Source organism: Leucoraja erinacea, chromosome 33 (assembly GCF_028641065.1).
Source record: "Leucoraja erinacea ecotype New England chromosome 33, Leri_hhj_1, whole genome shotgun sequence".
NCBI classification, from domain to species: domain Eukaryota; kingdom Metazoa; phylum Chordata; class Chondrichthyes; order Rajiformes; family Rajidae; genus Leucoraja; species Leucoraja erinaceus.
In genome coordinates this window covers 14,953,202-14,973,976 of record NC_073409.1, presented here as the reverse complement: position 1 = coordinate 14,973,976, position 20,775 = coordinate 14,953,202, and the positions used below count along the sequence as shown (strand labels likewise).

The following is a 20,775-nucleotide window of genomic DNA, read 5'->3' as shown; positions in this document are numbered from 1 at the left end:
TGACAAAACGATTTACCAATTTAAAAGAAGCCAGAGGTAAACAATTGGCAGCAGAAAGAAAGGATACAAACTGCTGAAGTAACTCAGCGGGTCAGGTAGCTGCCCTAGAGAACATGGATAGGTCCGACACTTTTTTGTAAACATGCAAAGAAACATGCCTGGTTTCTAAATAATTGGCAGAATATTTTAAATACACGTTCATGAAAACTACAAGCATAATCATTGGTACGTTATATTATTGTTTTCTTTGTTTCACAGGCAGTTCCTGGGATCAAATATGACTTGGAGTCATAGAGCCATACAGCATGGAGATAGTCTCTTTGGCCCAACTTTCCCATGCAACCAAGATACCTCACCTACATTAGTCCTGCCAGGCTGCGTTGGCCCATATTTCTCTAAACTTGCTGTCACTTCATTTCTTTAGGTTCGGATATAGCTGAGGAAGACCCGCAAACAAAGCCATAGAGTAGATGGTGCCTGAGGGGATTGGCAGAAGAGTAAACGGTTTATTTCCTCCAGTTTTGACAGTGGGCTTCTGTAAGTTCCTGATGAATGGACTCAGCCTTCTCAAATGCTTATGCTATTCTATTTTGTGCAGTGATAAGACAGGGATTGCAACAAATTAGTGGGAATATTATACTTTTACAAGAAAGCTTGATGTTGGGCTTACAAAATGCGTAACCAACCCATGGAGCTCACCTAATGTAAATACGGCCTCTGTTGTGTCTATTGACTGTCGAGGATGCTGACTGGTTTATTTATCCTGCCAACAGATTCTGAGGACTTTATCAAGAGGGTGTTGATGTTTGACATTCATATTCAGCTTTAGTATTCATATAGTGGCGCATAATCATATGACATTGACCAACATTGGAAACATTATTTTATTATTTTCCCTCCACTTGCACTGAATGTGGTGTGTGGGTTATTTGGGTAGGAGAAAGAATAAAATAACAGCACTACACACAGGAAAAAAGTAGACACATAGCAAACTATTCATGGAAAACTAAAACAAAAATGGTTGATGAATTAAACAGATATTTTAGCTTGCCTTTGATTCAGAAGACATGCATGACAGTAAGGAATGCAATGACAGTAAGGAATTTTAAGTAACTGATTGACATTAGAAATGGAGAAAGAAAAATGACTGAAACTAGGGAAAATTTTGGAACTAACAGTCAATATCCAAGGGTTCTAAAACAAGGTACAATGGTGGCATGTTGGCACAGTGGTAGAGTTGCTATCTTACAGCACCAGTGACCTGGGCTTAATCCGGACTATAGTAATAATTTTGGCTCAAGTTAGCCATGCCTCATGCCAAAGATGACAAATGGAAAACTGCACAGGTAAATTCTATTTGCATTAAAAAAGGATTAATGAAATGGGCACCAACCCGAGGCATGGTGCCCGCCCACCTCATTGTGACATCATAAGTCGAAGCTGGTTGAAGGATCCATGTGTGAAAGGCGGTTAAAAAGGCCAATTTACTTTCTTTTTTTTAATTTTATTCACCAATAATGTGAAATATAGGATCAAATCTTAAGTGAACCTGATCACTGCGTGGAGGGGAAAAATGCGAGTCAGAATATGTAAAACTGTAAGGGCTATCGCGCAGCATTTTGGCAAAAATACAAAAACACATTCAAGATGAGACTTTTATAGGTATAGAGATATCCTGATCACTAACGTTCAGTTTGGATTCTGCCAGGAACTCATCTTCAGATCAGGCTTTGTTTCAAAGTCCAGAGGCGAAATAAATGAGACTGCTCAACTTCAAGGCACCATTTGATCCTGTTGACCAGAAATATTAACAGTTTCTTCCGCATAGATGATGCCTGACCCCTTGAGTATTTGCAGAATGTTTTTGTTTTATTTCATTGATCTCAAGGTGGAGAATAACGATCAAGAGGTAAGTTCAAATCCTACTGCACCCACTGGGAAATGCAAATCCAGTTCATTAAATAATGTGATGTAAAAGCTAGTACTGAAAGTGTGAACTAATCAAGATTTGAAACTGCTTTATTGAAACTTATCTACTTTTCAGTTGTGGGGTTTTAAAAATAAATCCTAGTTATTTACCTTGCATGGTTTTATAATGCCACGCTCGTCTTCATGGTGATTTGGCAATTTGTACTTCCAGATCCCTTTGCTACCCAATCCTTACTTCCTAAGTAAAATGTTAATTTGCAAACCCTTATCATTATCACTAAAGTATAATAGCTAGTGCAGAAACTTATTGGCTAATTACATGTCCTAAGTTAATTGACAATGGGTAAACCAAAGAATCATTTTTATTTTGTCGTTTTTTAAAATATTTAAATGATTTCATTCTAACTTTTGTTTTGACTGTTAAATAACTAACAATGGTGCTGCTTTAAATGTTTAAGTTTTTTAAAAAAATCAAGAATGCTGTGCTGAAGTGGATAACTCACACCAAGATTAAATTATTTTCTCCTTCTAAATGGTCAGGAACGTTCTGTCTTTGCTTTATTACAGAAATATATATTTTGTACAAATAGATTTATTTTGGCTATTGCCCTGTGTAGTATTTTGGTGGCAAAAGACACCAATAGTCTTGACATCAATTTCATGCAGAATATCTTAAAGTTAATCTTTTGATCTGGTAGCATCCAACAAAGCTAGGGTTCAACAAATACAATTTTAAAAGCTAGATAAAATATCGTTATTGTCAAGCCATGGCAGCAGAACATCTCCATGGCTGAGATCTTCAAATTTTAAATGGGCATCTCTTCTTCCATTACAACAGTGAAACAAGAATTATTTCAGTAAATCTCCATGCCTACAATCCTGATTCTAGGAAATCCTAGCATTCTCCAGGTGAGAGCAATCTGTCAACAAAGCCAATTTGTGTGTATTGAAAGCTATTATCAATATGCAAGAAATTAGAGAATTAAAAGAGAAAGATGGCTTCAGGCAGTATTTTGTGATCCAGAGGCTGATAATTGTTGCTGTCTGCCAAAGAAGATACTTAAATCTAACATATAGTAAATTTGAGAAATTATGATGAAGAAATAAATTAGCTTTGGTAATTTCAAAAAAAAAGGACAGGATTTGTTAGGACTAATAAATCTACTTTTCCAAAATTTAGATTTTCAGATATTATGTGTAGTGTGTTGAATTATTGTATATTACAAATAATAAAAACTTTGATAAAACAAGGCATCACTGCCTTCAAGGCCCATGCCACGCTGGTTTGTTTGCAACATTACTAATGACTAGGTATGACACAGCTCACTCTTTTGACATTCCATATTACGAATGTTAATGCGAAACCCATTCCCTATTGTCATTTCTTTTGGTAACTATTACATTGAATAACATCGCACATCTATAATTATGTCACATTGTAAATCTAGTAATGTATCTGAATTTGTGTTACTGAACAATCCATAAAAACTATTACATCTATCCAATCTAAGGTCTAGTGATATTTTAAATGCATGAGAAGTACAAAGCTATTGCTGGACTTTGCTAATAGTGTAAAACTATAATGACGAGTAATCTAAGATACTGAGACTATTCCATTGTACCAGCAAAGGTAAGCAGATTAATAAAAATGTTATAAATTATGTATGACTTTCACAGTGCATACAAGTAAGATTGATTCCCAAACTAAAGGAAACAATGCTAAATAGCACCCATGTAAAACAGTAAGATTGAAAGTTAATGCACCCAGGAAGGTATTGAGGTAAAGAATACTTCTTCATTAACAGTGTAAAAAGAGTCTAATACATTATTCTAAAAAATAGGTCAATATTTGAAATGAAAACGCAGAGCTGTGGGAAATGCTTTTTATCCTGCTGTGCAGTGGCTTAAGAGATTGTGTACCATGAACTGAAATTAAACATCGATACCTTTTATACTACAAACTACTTGAATCTTGTTCAAAAATTATCATTGGCTCTTGATAAAGACATAGTACATAATAATCTAATGATATTCCAGCTTTTGTTCTTATAGTAAACCGGAATGTCTTGGCAGCACTGGAGTAGCTAAAAGAGTTTCAATCCTGACAGCTATCCCAGTCTTTTCTGTTGGAAAATGTAACTGGAAACAAGGTTGTGGGCAATTGTCATACATTCCACAGTGTAATAGTCCAGTTGCATTCACAGCCTGAATTCTTGCAAATATGGGAAATTGCTTCATGGTTCATTTACGAGTACTCTTTTCAAACGTTGTACAAGGAACAAGAAAACAATTAGTGCTTTTGCTTCACAGCTCCAGTGACCCAGGTTTGGTCCTAACTTCAGGTGTTGGCTGTGTTGAGTTTGAATTTTCTCCATGCAATCATACAGGTTTTTCCTCATGTCCCACAGAAACTGGTAGGTTAAATAGTTATTAGTAGGTAAAATACCACGTGTGCAGATGAGTGATAAGAAAATCAAAGGGAGCTGATGAACATGAGAGACAATAGGTTACAGGGAAATAGGGGGGGGGGGGGGGGGGGGGGGGGGGGGGTGGATTTCTCTGCTAAGAGATAGAAGAGACTCAATGGGCTGAATGGATTCCATCTGCGTTATAATCTATATATATCTTCTATATTACTAAAAGTCTGTACTTGATCGGTTTTGGCCATATGTGCTGCAATTTCCGAGAGAACGCCGCCACCTATGGCCGTCATTTTTGGCCACCTTGCTCAGAGCCCCCCTCCGCCGTATGTGTGCCGAGGATTTTTCCCGTCGATGAAAAATGACAGAGATATTAATGATTTTACAAAATTCCCCATTCTCTCTGCTGCCCCTGCTGGCGGCAGGGGGGAGGGACTATAAAACCAGGAAGTGGTGTGCCTCAATCAGTGTCTGCAAGCTGGAGGAAGGCAGAGGGTCACGTTTCTCTGAGCTGTGAATAACACTGAACACATGTTTACTCAAATGTAAGTGTCCTTAGTGGTTCTAAAACGCTTGCAGAATGTGTCTATTGGTTCTAAAATGTTTGCAAAAAGTGTTTATTGGTTCTAAAATGTTTGCAAAAAGTGTCTCTTTTGGTTCTACAATGCTTGCAGAATGTTTCTTTTTTGGTTCTAAAATATTTTTTTAGGTTCTCCCCTCCCTCCTCTCCTCCCCTCCCTCCCCCCCCCCCTCTTCTCCCCCCCCCCTCTCTCCTCCCCCCCCCACTCTCTCCCCTATTTTTTCTCCTCCCCTCCCCTCCCCTCCATCCCCTCCCCTCCCATTCCTCCCCTAAAACCCCCTCCCCACAACCCCCTACCCCCTTCCATTCCATCCACCCACCCTCCCCCTTCCTGCTCCCCACCTCTCCCCCCCCTCCCTCCCTCCCCTAACCCCCCTCCCCTCCACACCCCCTACCCTCTTCCCTCCACGCTCCCCACCTCTCCCCCCCCCTATCAGTACCCCCTCTCTCTCCTCCTCACTCTCACCCTCCTCCCCTCTCTCTCTGTCTGCCCCTTCTCTCTCTGCCCTCTCTCTCTCTGCCCTCTCTCTCTGCCCTCTCTCTCTCTGCCCTCACTCTCTACCCCCCCCCCCCCCCCCTCTAGGTGTGACTGCAAATTGGGGGCTATGCTTCAGTAGATAGGGTGTTTATGGGGTAAAAGGAGCAAATTAATAATATTAATATAATATCAAGGGGGGTAATTAGCGTGAGTGTGGGCGGGGGGGGGTGGAGTTAGTGTGTGTGTGACGCTGCATGCCGCCCCCCCCCACAACCGCATGTTGGGGGAACAGACCAAACAGGTCTGCACTTGGTCTAGTAGGTACTATGCATATAATGTCTTAGAATATAGATATATAATTTGAATTAACCTATTAATTAACGATAATAATTTTCCTTGCTTGCGGAAACAAAATCAAAAACACCTATTCAGACTGTACTTCAACCAAAGCAATTGTTCTAAGCCTAATATTTGGAGGAAGCCAATTAATGAACGGAGACTGAAACAAATATTCTAAATTAGACCACATGTTTAGCAGGGTAACAATAACATTGAGCAAAACACAAAATGCTGGAGGAACTCAGCAGGTCTGGCAGCATCTGTGGAGGGAATGGACAGTCGGGACCATTCTTTAGACATTGTACAGGGAAGTGATAGATGGAAAAGAGAGGTTAGTGATAGGCGGATACACGTAACCTTTATATCTATGAAGATTAAAGCAAAAAAAATCACTTTTGAGTTAAGATATGAAACATGAGAAAACAATGACTCATCTACAGTGCCCTCCATAAAGTTTGGGACAAAGATCCATCATTCGTTTATTTGCCTCTGTACTCCACAATTTGAGATTTGTCATACAAAAAAAAATAATATGTGGTGAAAGTGCACATTGTCAGATTTTAATAAGGCCATTTGTATACATTTTGGTTTCAACATGTAGAAAATTACAGCAGTGTTTATACATAGTCCCCTGATTTCAAGGCACTATAATGTTTGGGACACAGCAATGTCATGTAAATGAAAGTAGTCATGTTTAGTTTTTTGCTGCATATCCTTTGCATCAGGCACGGAAATCGCTATCAAAATATAGCGGGGACTGGGGGACAGGGTGGAGACAATTTATTGGTGGCCGCGAGTGCACGCACGCGCGCACACACGCATGCGAGGCTTCGGAGGCTCAATCCAGCGCTAAATGCAGCTCAACTCAGCCTGTCTTGCCAGGTTAACCTACAGCCCTGCCTGGGCTGACGGGACACCAGCGCAGTTTCTCCACGCTGGCTGTACACCTGGGCCATATTTCCCGCAAGTCCAGGCATGGCTGTAGGATAACCTGGCGGGGCAGGCAGAGTTGAGCTGGGTTTAGCGCTGCTTCTCTGCGCTGGATGTGGGCCTGGGGGCACAGCTCCCTTCTGACTCCTGACCTCTCTGGCCAACTCCGGACAGGGGGGGCACTTGGGTAGGGGCGGGACAATGCCGGAGAGCTGGGATCGATCGTGGCTGCGGATGAGGCGCAGGTCTGTGCCAAGAGTGTTTTGGCACGTCTCCCTCCTCCAATCACCGCGCTGAATTATCATGTCCCGCCCCCATTGCCTGCTGACCGACGTCTCTCTCATCCAATCGGTGCCCTCGATCAGCAGGCCCACCCCCACTGTCTCGTGGAAAGCGGAGATGTCACCGGGTTTTAAAATCCGGATTACAAAAAAAATGGGGGGGGGGGGGGGGGGGGGGGGGGGAAAGACTGCCCCCACCCCCCACAAAAAAGGGGGGGTGTCCCATGTGCCCCCCTCCCCCCCCCCCCCCCCCCAGGATTTCCGCCCCTGCTTTGCATGCAATGACAGCTTGAAGGCTGCGATTCATGAACATCACCAGTTGCTGGGTGTCTTCTCTGGTGCTGCTCTGCCAGTCCTATATTGCAGCCATCTTTAGCTTATGCTTGTTTTGGCGGCTAGTCCCCTTCAGCTTTCTCCTCATGCTCAATTGGGTCCAGATCACCCAAGAATTGCCAATTTTTTGGCTTTTAAACACTCTTTTGTTGCTGGAGCAGTATGTTTGGGATCATTGGCTTGTTGTAGAAAGAACTGCCAGCCAACGAGTTTCGAGGCATTTGTTTGAACTTGAGCAGATAGGATGTGTCTATACACTTCAGAATTCATTATGCTACTACCATCAGCAGTTGTATCATCAATGAAGATGTGGGCCAGTACCTTCAGCAGCCATACATGCCCAGGCCATAACACCCCAACCACCGTGTTTCACAGATAAGGTGGTATGCTTTGGATCTTGGGTAGTTCTTTCTCTCTTCCATACTTTGCTCTTGCCATCACTCTGATATAAATTAATCTTAGTCTCATCTGTACACAAGATCTTTTACCAGAAATGTAGTTGCTCTTTTAATTACTTCTTGTAAACTGTAACCTGACCATCCTATTTTTGCGGCTAACCAGTGGTTTGCATCTTGCAGTGTGGCCTCTGTATTTCTGTTCAAGAAGTCTTCTGCGGACATTGGTCATTGACAAACCCACACCTCCTGAAGAGTGTTTCTGATCTGTCAGACAGGTGTTTGGGTTTTTTTCTTTATTATAGAGAGAATTCTTCTGTTATCAGCAGTGGAGGTCTTCCTTGGCCTGTCAGTCTCTTTCGATTAGTAAGCTCACCAGTGCTCTCTTTCTTCTTAATTATGTTGCAAACAGTTGATTTTGTTAAGCCCAAGGATTGGCTGATTTCTCTAACAGTTTTATTCTCGTTTCTCAGTCTCATAATGGCTTCTTTGACTTTCATTGGCATAACTTTGGTCCTCATGTTGATAAACAGCAATAAAAGTTTCCAAAGGTGATGGAAAGACTGGATGAGAAACCAGGTGCTGAGAGCTCTCTTATTCCTGCATTGAGGAGAAAATTAAACACACCTGAGCAATTACAAACGCCTGTGAAGCCATGTGTCTGAAACATTATGGTGCCCTGAATTGGGGGGGGGGGGGACTATGTATAAGCTGTAATTTCCTCATGGCGAAAGCAAAATGTATAAAAATACCCTTTTATATAATCTGACAATATGCACTTTAACCACACGCAATGTTTTTCTATTACAAATCTCAAATTGTGGAGTACAGAGGCAAATGAATAAATGATGGGTCTTTGTCCCAAACATTATGGAGGGCACTGCACTTCATAAAAGTTTATTGAATCATTGTACTTATAAATAACAAATCTAAAATTTGACAGGTTCTCAAGATGGAAATACCACTTAGTTTGGAGGCAGTACAAAATTCATAAATGTACCTACATATGATAACATGGCTTTCATTTCTTCATCACTGCGCACTGTGATTCGATCCCCATCTTCATCCTCATCTTAAAAAAAACCCAAAATACAATTATGATTTAGTTGGACAATGCAACATATTAAATAGAGCAATGGAGTGCAAAACAGATAACTATACAATACAATAAAATAAAGAACACAACACGCGATAGTTCAACATAAAACATCCCACACAGCAGAATCAAAAGTTTCCCACTGTGAGGGAAGGCACCAAAGTCAGTCTCTTCCTCGATGTTCACCCGTGGTCGGGACCTCCGCAGTCCTCCGCAGTCCGCCGCTCAGGCCCACTCGCCGGGATGTTGGAACTCCGACGTTGGGACTGGAGGCCAACCTCAACCGGCTTGAGCCTCCGAATCGGCCGCTTCCCACCGGAGTCCGCGGCTCACGACGTCCCCAGGCTCCGCCGGGCGGAGATTCACACTGGCGGCCCTCGGCAAAGGGCCCCAGGGACTCCACGATGTTGTAGTCAGCGCCGCCCGCTCTGGGATCTTCGGTGCAGCGCCCCTAGTGGACCCGATGACTAAAGAAATTCCTCCTCATCTCCTTCCTAAAGGAACATCCTTTAATTCTGAGGCTATGACGTCTGATCCTAGACTCTCCTACTCAGCAGGTTAGGCAGCATCTCTGGAGAACATGCATGTCATGTTTTGGGTTAAGACCCTTCTTCAGACTGATTATTATAGGAAGAAAGCAGGAAAAGATGTATGGGTGGGACATAGCAATTGATATCAGTGAGAGGGTTTTCTTTTGTTTGGCAAATGGGTGGACAAAAGCCAGAGATGAAAAGACAAAAAAGCTGTGAGATAAGGCGTGCAATGTGAAGCCAGATAAATGGATGGAGGTAGCGATGAAAGGGGATGGGGAAAAGAGGAAAAGGGGAATAGGACAGTGGAAGATAAGAAATGAGGGGAGGGGGGGGCAAATTGTTTGTTGGTTAGTTACCTAAAAATTAGAGGTCAATATTACAATATATTGTTGAGCTGTGAGCTACCCAAAGGGAATACGAGGTGTTATTCTTCCAGTTTGCACGTGGCCATGCTCTGCAAAGGAGGAGGCCCAGGACAGGTTGGAATGGGAAGGGGAATTAAATAGATTAGCAACAGGAGATCCAGCAAGCTCTAGCAAACCAGGCGCATGTGTTCAGTAAAACAGTCACCTAAACGAAGGAGCAGCGTTGCTGTTCCAAGAAAATAGGCCTGAAAATTCTGTACAAACCACAGCAATTTTTATGCAGCTTGCAGCATTTTATTTGTAACCATGAGGAAGTTTGGACTTTACTATTAATCTAAGCACACTCTGATGTGGTGCCAAACAGTAGAGAGTGGACTTCCTGCAGTTACTCAGCTGTTCTAATAGGGAATGTGGCACCATTCTTAGCCGAGTCTGATATAGGTATGTCAACTTAATCAAAGCAGAATGGTGATTACATAATTTACAATTTAATTTAATTTATTTAAATGCTTTTAATTGTTTTTCAGTATTTTCCAAGATTTATGTATTTTAACTTCATTTTAAAAATATTTAATTCTTTAAAAAAATGTTAAATTTCATTGAGGAAGTTCTCCTCAGGAGATTAGTGTAAGCGAGCATTTAGTAGATAGCTAAGCAGCAAGCATGAGTAAAAATCACAAATCTGTGAGAAAAAAAGCATGTTACAGGATAAATAGGATGCTACAATCGACTTTGCTGTGAAGATAATATTTGAATAAAGATAGGTTTGCGTTTATTTAAATATTCAAGCTTCTCCTTTCATGCCTGCCTCGCACCCGATGCAATAATTCAAACAAGTCCGAATCTAGACTTAAAGTTTCCTCCAAATAGTGAATTTGATAGTCACCAGATGCCGAAAAATGCAGAAACTCTAATCCTCAAAACTTTCAAACTTGCATTGAAATAATTTATTGCACCAATCAACAATTGACTACAGGCCAAGACAAATATTAATAATTCTAGATAATAAAACTTTCATCCATGTACATTTCTCCAAATTAATATTCATTTTAAGCACACAAAATGCATGGTTAATAAAATGTAGATACTAACAAATAGGTCTCTGTTAATTGGACATTGTATTTAATATAGAACAAATCAATGAAAAAAAACTTACACTCAAATGCTGTTGTCGTCGTGTCTGGTAACACTTGACCAATAACATCCTAAAAACAAGGAATAAAAGTAATCAATCTACAAGAAACCCGAGGGATACATTGACATAATTGTACGTAGGTTTCTGCATTGCTTTCTGGAACTTAACATTCTTCATTAGCATTTTTTTGATTGAAAGGTACAGCATAGAAACAGGCTCTTTGGCCCACCGAAACCATACCAACCATCAAAATTTGGTAATGACACTTTTCAAAAACAGAAAGCAATAAACAGAGTTCATGACAGTCAGCTTCTGAACTTCTGAAAGCTTCAAGTGCACACTTTCAGCAAGTAAACCTATGTTCCAATATTTAGTCAGTTTTCCTATATTAAAAATATTTCTTTGGTCTCTCTCCCTCTCTCTCAAAGACAACGCTTTTGAGCAAGTTATGGCTGCAAATTGTGACACATGATTTAAAACAAATTGAAGAACTTTTTAGTTCTTCTGAACAACATCAACACTGTTTAACCGATACAATATGATCAACAACTAAAAACAAAGCCATGCTGTTTTATTTCCTCCTCCCTTTTACCATTGATTTAAATCTCAACAAAGATAAATAATACAAGAAAATTACTAAAAATTTGACAGTGACTGCTGCATAATGGTTTATCATTACAGTTCTGGGACTTCTCCCAATTGGGGCTCAGCTGCCCTAAGATGTCATATCTCATTCAGGGTTAATTCCATTTGCTAACATATTGGACAACAGCTGAGCACCCTGCAGAATCATGCCTCAGGACTTCAATACAACCGAAAACTAGAATATCAACATACTGCTAACTTGGTGGAGCATACAATTTACCAGGGTGACACACAAAAAGATAGCAATGGATCCCAAAGTTATAATCTTTATGCAAAACATGATATCTTAAAAGCCAATAGACATAACATACTATTCAATTATGCTGCAGTAATTCCCTCCCAAAATATTTTTCTCAATATCCTCATTTGTAGAAAGTACTATTAGCAAACTATTTGCTATTGATTAGCAAACCAATCCTCTAACTAGACGCTGCCTTCACCAGCAATGAGAAGGTTCTGCTTTGTACTGTATTTACACAAGTAATCAAAAATATAATAGCATCAAAACAAAGTGTGCATATGCGTGTGCATGCAGTGCTTGCTCTTTCTCACACACGCACAAAATAACAATTTTTTATTCCAAAAATAAACTTCATTCAGAATTTAAAATGCATACAGAATTAAAAGTGTAAAAAAAGTTTCAAACATTCTCATTGTCAATACATTTAGTTGCGCCATATTCAGTAGCATTAACAGCCATCTTTAGACAAATACCCTTACCACTCAAGTGGCCCCTTGGGGTGATATCCCTTCCCTTGTTTGTGGGGAGTCCCCACCAGACTCTGGCCCTCAATGTTCAGCAGTGCAACGACCCTAGACAGTGGTCCTCCTTCACAGAGCCTTGGCATTGACTGCACCAAGCTTCAGTGCATACCTCCTCATCTCCTCCTGCAGTTTGGAATGGGCCGATCTACAACATTCCCTGATGGACATCCCATGCTGGGAGACCAACAGGTTTTGGGCAGATCAAAGAGCGTCTTTTACCAAGTTGACGGTCCAGCAGCACCTGATGATTGTCTCCAAAATGTCTTTGCGAACAGCTCGTAAATCAGTGTTACGGGGCTGTTCGGGATGAAACACAACATGAACATTTGCATCATTTTTCAGACCCTCTTCACAAATCCACACTCTGCAAAGAGGCAGGCAATCATCTCTCTGTGGCATGCTACTCTAGGGCCGGCTGCGTCAGTGATAAGATTCTGACGGTAAAGGAAGGATCTGACTGGGAGGGCCCATCTTATCACTAGCCAAGCGAGATTTTGGTGCTTGCTGGTGAGTTCTGCCGATGAGGCATTTTCCCAGCCAAACTGGGCATTCTGCTGAGGGAACCACACCACAGGATCTACTGAGCTTGTCCGGGGGATTTTCTGTGCTGAACCCTGCCTATTAGACTTGAGATCAAACGTATTGGTCTGGAAGAACTTTTCCAGCGTACAGGCGGTGCTGCAGTGTTCAGCTGACTGGCACATTGCATGGCAGAGTTGCCAGCAATCCACTGTAAAACTGGGGACAGGTAATGACACTTGGTATCCACGTTCTTGGCTCAACACACAGCCTGATGCAGCCACACATGAAGGTAGCCATCAGGATGAGGGCAACATTCGGCACGTTTTTGCATCCACTGTCCGTGAATGTGCATCGTGACCAGTAAGAAGGCTCAGGTGATCGGCAAGACAGAGGAGCAGGGAACAGGCCAAGCACAATTGCCCCAAGAGCATCCCACTTGGGCCAATTAACCTGCAAACTTGCAGGTCTTCGGGATGTGGAAGGAAACTGGAGCACCCAGAGGAAACCCACGCGATCACGAGGAGAATGTGTAAACATCACACAGACAGTACCCGAGGTCAGGATTGAGCCTAAGTCTCTGGCACTGAGACAGCTGGTCTACCAGCTGCACCTCACTGGAAGAGATTTAAGGTTAATACACCGAGATTATGAGAAAAGTCATCTTTTGATTCATTGCAAATCAACAAGAAGAAAGGGAAAACAGACTGGACACAATGGGAAGGAGTTTGGGATGGACTGATGTGTTCTTTGGATCTTCATTTTTTTTTTAATAATGCCTTTGATGAAGCCTCAGTTGATCATATTTTCTCACTTCCAGTTGACAATGTAAAGAGAAACAGTTGCTAATGCAAATAAGAGCAGGAGGTTTTACAAATAACCATTTTTTCCCATTCATTAAATATACGGCAATCAATTCAATATGCTCGACCATGTGTTTATTTATCTTGAACCCAGGAAAGATAAAACACATCTTAATGATGAGAAACTTAGAACTGCAAGAGAGCAGAGAAATTTTGGAAACCAAATACACAAATCGTTAAAAGCCAGCAGACCAGGTACAAAAAGCAATTAAAAAGCTAATGGAATATTGGCTTTTATCACAATACAAATGTGAGGAAATTACGCTTCATTGCAGGGATCTGTACAGTGTATGGCACAGTGGTAGAGCCCATTTCCTGCTGTATCTCTGAAATTAAAATCTTAGTCGAGTACTGTGTTTAGTCTTGGGGATCACATTCCAGGTGAGCTATACTGGCCTTAAAGTACATACATTGCAGACACATTCATTAGAATAACACTGGAGTTCAGAGGCTTGTGTTGGTGTTGGGTTTAATTCTTAGGTATAGTTAAGTAGGAAGGTAGACTTTGGAAACGTACTAAACCTAACCGGCAAATTCTAATTTTGTTATTCAATGTTCGTTGAGTCTGCCTAGTCTTATCTGAGAGTGTAAGATCGCCAATTGTATAACCTACAGGTTAAAATGTATACTATTAAATCACTTTGAATGTACGCTACCCAAAAGTATGACGACATACTTGACAAAAACAAGAAATTCAACAGTTCATCAGTCTTGGCATGTCCACTCCATTAGAACATTAAGAACCAGAGCTAGAGATGACGCAAGGATAAATTGAGTATTACCTTAAGAAATTATAGATACGATAGTACGAAAACTGATAGGGAGCCATCAGTTAGAAGAACTTATGTTTGGATGATCACCAAACACAAGTGGGATAGATGAGATGGACATCCATCCACAAGTAATACTTGTGTGGAAACACCACCATCAGTTAATTGTCGACAATTCTTTGCATATGTATATTATGTGTAAAAAATATCAATGTCTCCTAAGAATCAAAATGACTCCAATTGAAGATTTTTCCTTGCATGTTCACATTGATCAAATAAATACTTGTTAAGTGTGATTCTCAAGGTTCTAAATGGAACATTTAAATTCTGAAAGATCCTTCATATTCACCCCATTTCTCCAGCTCTAGAATTATCAAAGAGATAATAAAATTATAGCTCAGTCACTCCGCAACAAAATTAAATGTCGCCTATTCACAAATAAGATAGTGGATATGTAGAAGTAATGAAGGCTAAAAGTACTTCAGCCTATGGCATAATGCCTATCTATACTACTCCCCCCATGTGTTTGTCCAAATATCTCTTAAATGTTGTAACTGTTCCTGAGACTGCAGAAAAGTCACAAGAATCACAAACTTAAACCCACATTCCACAACGGCGATAAATTCCAATCCATAGCTACAATGCAATGCAAACAATTTCCTTCTAACAGTGCCACAGCTGGCAGAGATGCTGTCTCACAGCACTAGAGAGCTGAGATTGATCCTGACTTCAGGTGCTGTTTACATGTCCTCCCTGCGACCATGTGAGTTTCCTTACAATCCCCAAAATGTGTGGGCTTGTTGATTAATTAACATGCAAAATTGCCCCCAAGGAGTGGATGAGAAAGTGGAATAACATAGAATCAGTGTGAACAGATGACCAATGTTGGTGTGGACAGTCTCCATGTCCCTCTGATCATATGTCTATTGGGAGCGGTCACATACTCAACTATAATGCATTTTAAGAAAGAAATAAAATTTGCTTAGAAAATGGAAGAGAGATTGGACCAGGGAGAATTCAAGGAAGATGTGTAGCAAACTCAAAGATGTAGGATAGAAATTATCACAGAGATACAATAAGATCTATATAAATAAAGTGCAAGATGCTTATTCTATTAAAAAGGATTTTATTTAATAAACTGAGGATAAATAAAAAAGGCCTCATAATTAAAATTGAACCTTTTAAGCTAGAATGCAGAAGATTAAAGAACATTGGTAAACGAGAAATTAAAACAGGTGAGCTTACCTTTCACCCCATCAGCCATCGCATACAACACATAATCTGACATTTTCGCCATCTCCAACGGGTCACACCTTCTCATCTCCACCCTTTTAGCCTTCCGCAGAGACCTTTCCCTCCACAACTCCCTACTTAACTCAACCCTTCCCACCCAAACCATCCCCTCCCCGACCGCGAGGTGCAACACCTGTCCCTATACCTCCTCTCGACTCTGTCCAGGGACCCCAACAGTCCTTTCAGGTTAGGCAGAGGCTCACTTACATCTCCTCCAACCTCATCTACTGTATCCGTTGTTCAAGATGTGGACTCTTATACATCGGCGGGACAAAACGTAGACTAGGCGATCGTTTCGTTGAACACTTTCAATGAGTCAGTCTAGACTTAGCTGATGTCACAATTTCCTGACTAGTCTGAAGAAGGCTCTCGACCCGAAACGTCACCCATTCATTCTCTCCAAAGATGCTGCCTGTCTCCTGCTGAGTTACTCCAGCATTTTATGTCTATCTATGGAGAACATGGATAGGTGACATTTCAGGAAGGGACCCTTCTTCAGAAAATTGTGGTGGTGAGTGGGAGAGCAGAAATGGGTGCTGGTCCAGATGGGGCACAAGGAAGGAAAGTGGGTGAGGTAAAGGAGGAAGGTCTTTAGGGTAGTTAAAATTGGTGAATTAAACTTTCATACAATTGGGTTGTAAGCTACACAAGCAGAATACGAGGTGCTGTATCTCCAGTTTGCATGTGGCCTCACTCTGGCAATGGACAAGGCCCAGAACAGAAAGATTAATATGGGAATGGGAAGGAGTGTTAAAATGGTTAGCAACCGGGAGATCCAGTAGACCTTTGCGGACCGAGTGCAAGTGTTCAGTCGCCAAGTCTACACTTGACTTTGCTGATATAAAGGCCACTTTGGGAACACTGGATGCAGTAGATGAGGTTAGAGGATGTTAGTGTAGATGTTAGTGTAGATGAGGTTAGTGCATGTCTAGAAGGACTGATGGGGTTCCTGGATGAATACGAGGAGGGGTAGGGTGGTGCGCAAAAATGAGAACATAACTGGGAGGAGATATAGCACATATAACTGTAGGAATTAGTGGGATTGTAGTAGGTCAGTCAATAGCCTGTCCCCTGTCTGTCTGACAGAGAAATCAAGAAAAGGGTGAGGTGCCAGGGATAGCCTAAGCGAATTTGAGGGCAAGGTGGAAGGTCGCAGCGCAATGGCATAGCAGTTGAGCTACTGCTGAGCAGCGACAGACACTTGGATTCGATCCTGACTATGTGCACTTGTCTGTACGGTGATTGTGCGTTCTCCCCGTGACCTGCGTGGGTTTTCACCAAAATCTTTGGTTTCCTTCCACACTCCAAAGACGTACAGCTTTGTGAGTTAATTGGCTTAGTATAAATGTAAAATTGTCCCCAGTGTGTGTAGGGTAGTGTTAATGTGCGGAGATTGGTGGTCAGTGTGGTCTCGGTGGGCCGAAGGGCCCGTTTCCGCACTGTAACTCTAAATTAAACTAATCCTGCACGGGTGCAGGAGTCAGCGACGATGCTGTCATCGATGTAGTGGAGAAAGATGGTGCCAGTGTACTTTTGGGTCAGCTATTCTGATGTACGACTAGATCCAAGGCAATCATAAATTAGTCTCATTGAGCTTTTGCTATCAGATTTTAACCCCACATCAGTAAAAGGATTTATCTCGCCAGGAAGTGCTACCAAACCTGAATGAGATTTTCACCTGAGATTTTTAATAAAAGCAGCTTTGCTGGAGCCAATATTATTCTTGAAACTATTTAAAGAGCCAATACTTTCAGAGCATTTTATTTTAAATAAAATATTCATATTTTAATAGCTATTCTGAGAATTGGTTTCTTGTGGTAATACATTATTTCTGGATTTATGCATTTAGAAAAACAAATTAGTTTTGAACCCAAAAAAGGAAATTATTTTTTATTGGTATTGTCCAAATTTGATTTTTTAATCGCACGAGTTAAACTGCATGTACTGTTGTATCACAACATGAGGGTCCCGTTTCAATCGAGAGATTGAGTACTGTCGGTGTGGAATTTGCATGCTCACAGTATCTGCTTGAGTGTCCCCCAGATGCCCCAACTTCTTCTCACATGACAAAGATATGCTGGTTTGTAGACGAATTAGTTGTTGTAAATTGTCCCTTGTCCAGGTGATATCTAGGAGGATCAGGTGTTGGTAGGCATGTGAGATACAAAAGGGTTAGTGGGAAATAAATGTAGGAATGAAATTGGTGGGATTGCTTTGAAATTTAGCATTGACTGAATTGGCTGAATGGCCCAATTCATGAGACATTTGAAATATTACATACTGTAAAATGGAAATCAAAATAATTTTGATAAAAAGCATAATAAAGTCAGCTGTTATTATTACTCAAGAGGTCAGGCTAGTGGATAAAATGATAGTGTTAATGTTTAAGATTTATGATCAATATATTGGTAAATTAAAAAAAATCTTCCAGCATAGGCAGAGCAAAAAGCTGCTGTACCCATGGGGAGGAATGGAAATAAATCTCAATATAGAAATAAGAGCATTTTAATAATAAATCATAGACCAGCAGTCCTCCACTCCCCATCAAAGTGCAGCGGTCCTCCACTCCACATCAGGGGCCAATGGTCCTCCGCTCCCTGGGGTGGAGGGTACAACACCGAGGAGTCCCATGCAACCTGTTTCTCTCCCGGTTCACAGACTCGCTAGCAGCCTGCAACCTTTGCAGGCTGGACGAGTCTGTGTTCCACGTCTACATGGAGTGTGTGAGGTTGCAGCCCCTGTTCCAACATCTAAAGGGGTTGCTCCTGGCCTTCTGGCTGCACTTCACACCAACCATCCTCATCTTTGGACACCCTGTGCGTAGGGGAGAGGGGAGAGCTGAAGATGTCTTGGTTGGTACACAAAAATGCTAGAGAAACTCAGCGGGTGCAGCAGCATCTATGGAGCGAAGGAGATAGGCAACGTTTCGGGCCGAAACCCTTCTTCAGGTTGGGTTGCTCCTAGACCTGGCCAAGCTGGTCATCCACGAGTCGTGGTGCCATGCGGAAGAGGGTTCCGCCCGAGCCGGCTGCCTGCCCTTTTCCGGGGTTACGTCCGTGCCTGGATGGTAATAGAGAGGGACTAAGCGCTGACCACGGGCACCCTGGGGGATTTCCGGGACTGTTGGGTGCCGTGGGGTGGGGGAGGAATGAATCCTCAATAAGAATTGTATTATAGTATTTGAAAATTTAGCGTCTTAGATAAACTGGTGATTTGGTATTATGGTGGTGGGTGTGTTACAAAATAATATTTACAAACCAAGGCCGTTGTATCAATTATTTTTGATATATTAATAAAAAGTGGTCCATCGCACAGCATCAAGCGTCAGCAGTCCTCCACTCCCCATCAGGGGTCAGTGGTACACTGCTCCCCATCAAGGAAAAGCGGTCCATCACTCCCCCCCAGCAGGAGCCAACAGCAGCTCCCATCATCAAGGGCCCGCGATTCACTACCCACCATCAGGGGTCAGCAGTTCACTGCTCCTCCCACCAAGGACCAGTGATCCTCCACTCCCCATCAAGGACCAGCAGTTCACTCCTCCCCCCACCATCAGGGGCCAACAGTTCACTGCTCCCCAACAAGGGCCAGCGGTCCCCCACTCCCCCAACAGGGATCAAAGGTTAACCATTCCTCAACAGGGGGTCAGAAGCTCAGAATCATGGGCGAGACGTTCAACGCTGCCCAACAGGGGACAGCAGGAGCCAGAAGGTACAACGCTCCCCGCATCAGCCATCAGGAGGCAGTGTCCTCCATTCCCCATCAGAGAGACCAGCAGTTCACCGCACCCCCTGTCAGGGACCAGTGGTCCTCCACCCACAATCATGGGTCAGCAGTCCAGCACCCACCATCAGAGACCAATGGTCCTCCACTCTCCCCCACCCCAGCAGGAGCCGGTGGTCACTCCTTCTCCTCCCCCCACCCCCACCTACCAGCACGTCTCTGAAGAGGAGCTGGGAGCCGGGCGGGATGCTCCAGTCCAGGTCTCCGCTCGCCACCTTGATGCGGATGACGAGCTGCAGCTGCGTCTTGGGCTCCATCTCACGGGGCACGAGCATCGCTGGCGCGCGGCCTCATCCTCCGCGACCAACGGCCGGGCCCTCGCGACCAACGGCCGGGCCCTCGCGCTGCCTCCTCTCCCTCTCGCGCCGCTGTCCCGTCCCGTCCCGCGGCTGTCGTCAGCACTTCCAACAACGCAATGTCTGATTGTGATCAGCTACGGCCGGTTTAATTTGGGCTTCTGCCGCTCTTATTCCCACCGATACCGTCCCTCCAGCTTGTAAATAAAAGGGAATGTCAGTCTATAACCACACCGGAACCAAAAATGAGGGCAAGCGGAGATCACTCGGATACGTAATAGGAAACACGGCCTCCAGCTCGGCGGCCATCTTTGTTGTTCTGACTGAAGGTAGAGGTTGCCAACTCTGCAGGAGGATTCAGGTATTATGATGGACACTGTCTGTTTCATTTACTAGGAAGTTAACCCCAAGGTTGATACATAAACATATTTGAAACTTCTCGTAAGTGGAGTTCAGAAATTGTTCACTAAGTGATGGCAGAAAACTTCAGACATCTGACTAAAGTTGGCAACCATCGTGAAGGATGGATGTCCTTACTTAAGAGTTTACATGGGATCTTGAAATGGTTTTTATTAAATGTAATAAATATTTATTTTAACACCTCATGGGGCAGAGGAAACATGAATTTTATCTCCCCCCATTTACCAGTGTGTGGACCAGGGTGAAGGTATCTAAAGCAGGCGTCCAGGAGAAAGAAGGTATGATGGATGGATACTTTTTCCTGTAGTTATGTGTGACTGGGTATAAAGTAAATTTAAAAAAGACTTATTTTCTCTGAGTGACTTTAATATTATACATTTTAAGGGCTTATTTCTAAATAACTGATGGCGAGTAGGAAGCTTGCAAATTAATAAGAGTGCAGGGGCAATGTGTTCCTGTTAGGGTGAATTTAGGAAACTCTGGTTAATGAGAGATATTGAGACTGGTCAGAGAAAAGAAGGAGACATACATCAGATTTAGAGAGACAGGATCAAGTGAATCTGTCTATGAGTGTGTAGGAATACACTTAAGAAGGCAATCAGGAGGGCTA

At 42.4% G+C, this 20,775-nt stretch overlaps 1 protein-coding gene across 4 annotated transcripts in view; it reads right to left on the bottom strand.

Annotated features, from left to right (window-relative positions):
• Positions 1-20,113, bottom strand: part of map2k5 (mitogen-activated protein kinase kinase 5) — a 220,197-nt gene extending 200,084 nt beyond the window's left edge. For all 4 annotated transcript variants that reach the window (XM_055661426.1, XM_055661427.1, XM_055661428.1 and 1 more), the window contains exons 1-3: positions 19,599-20,113; positions 10,836-10,884; positions 8,690-8,757 (exon numbers count right to left, since the gene is read on the bottom strand). In XM_055661426.1, the coding sequence (XP_055517401.1) occupies positions 8,690-8,757; positions 10,836-10,884; positions 19,599-19,724 (243 nt within the window). In that variant the 5' untranslated portion in view covers positions 19,725-20,113. The remainder of the gene's footprint in view (positions 1-8,689; positions 8,758-10,835; positions 10,885-19,598) is intronic.
• Positions 20,114-20,775: the final 662 nt, after the last annotated feature.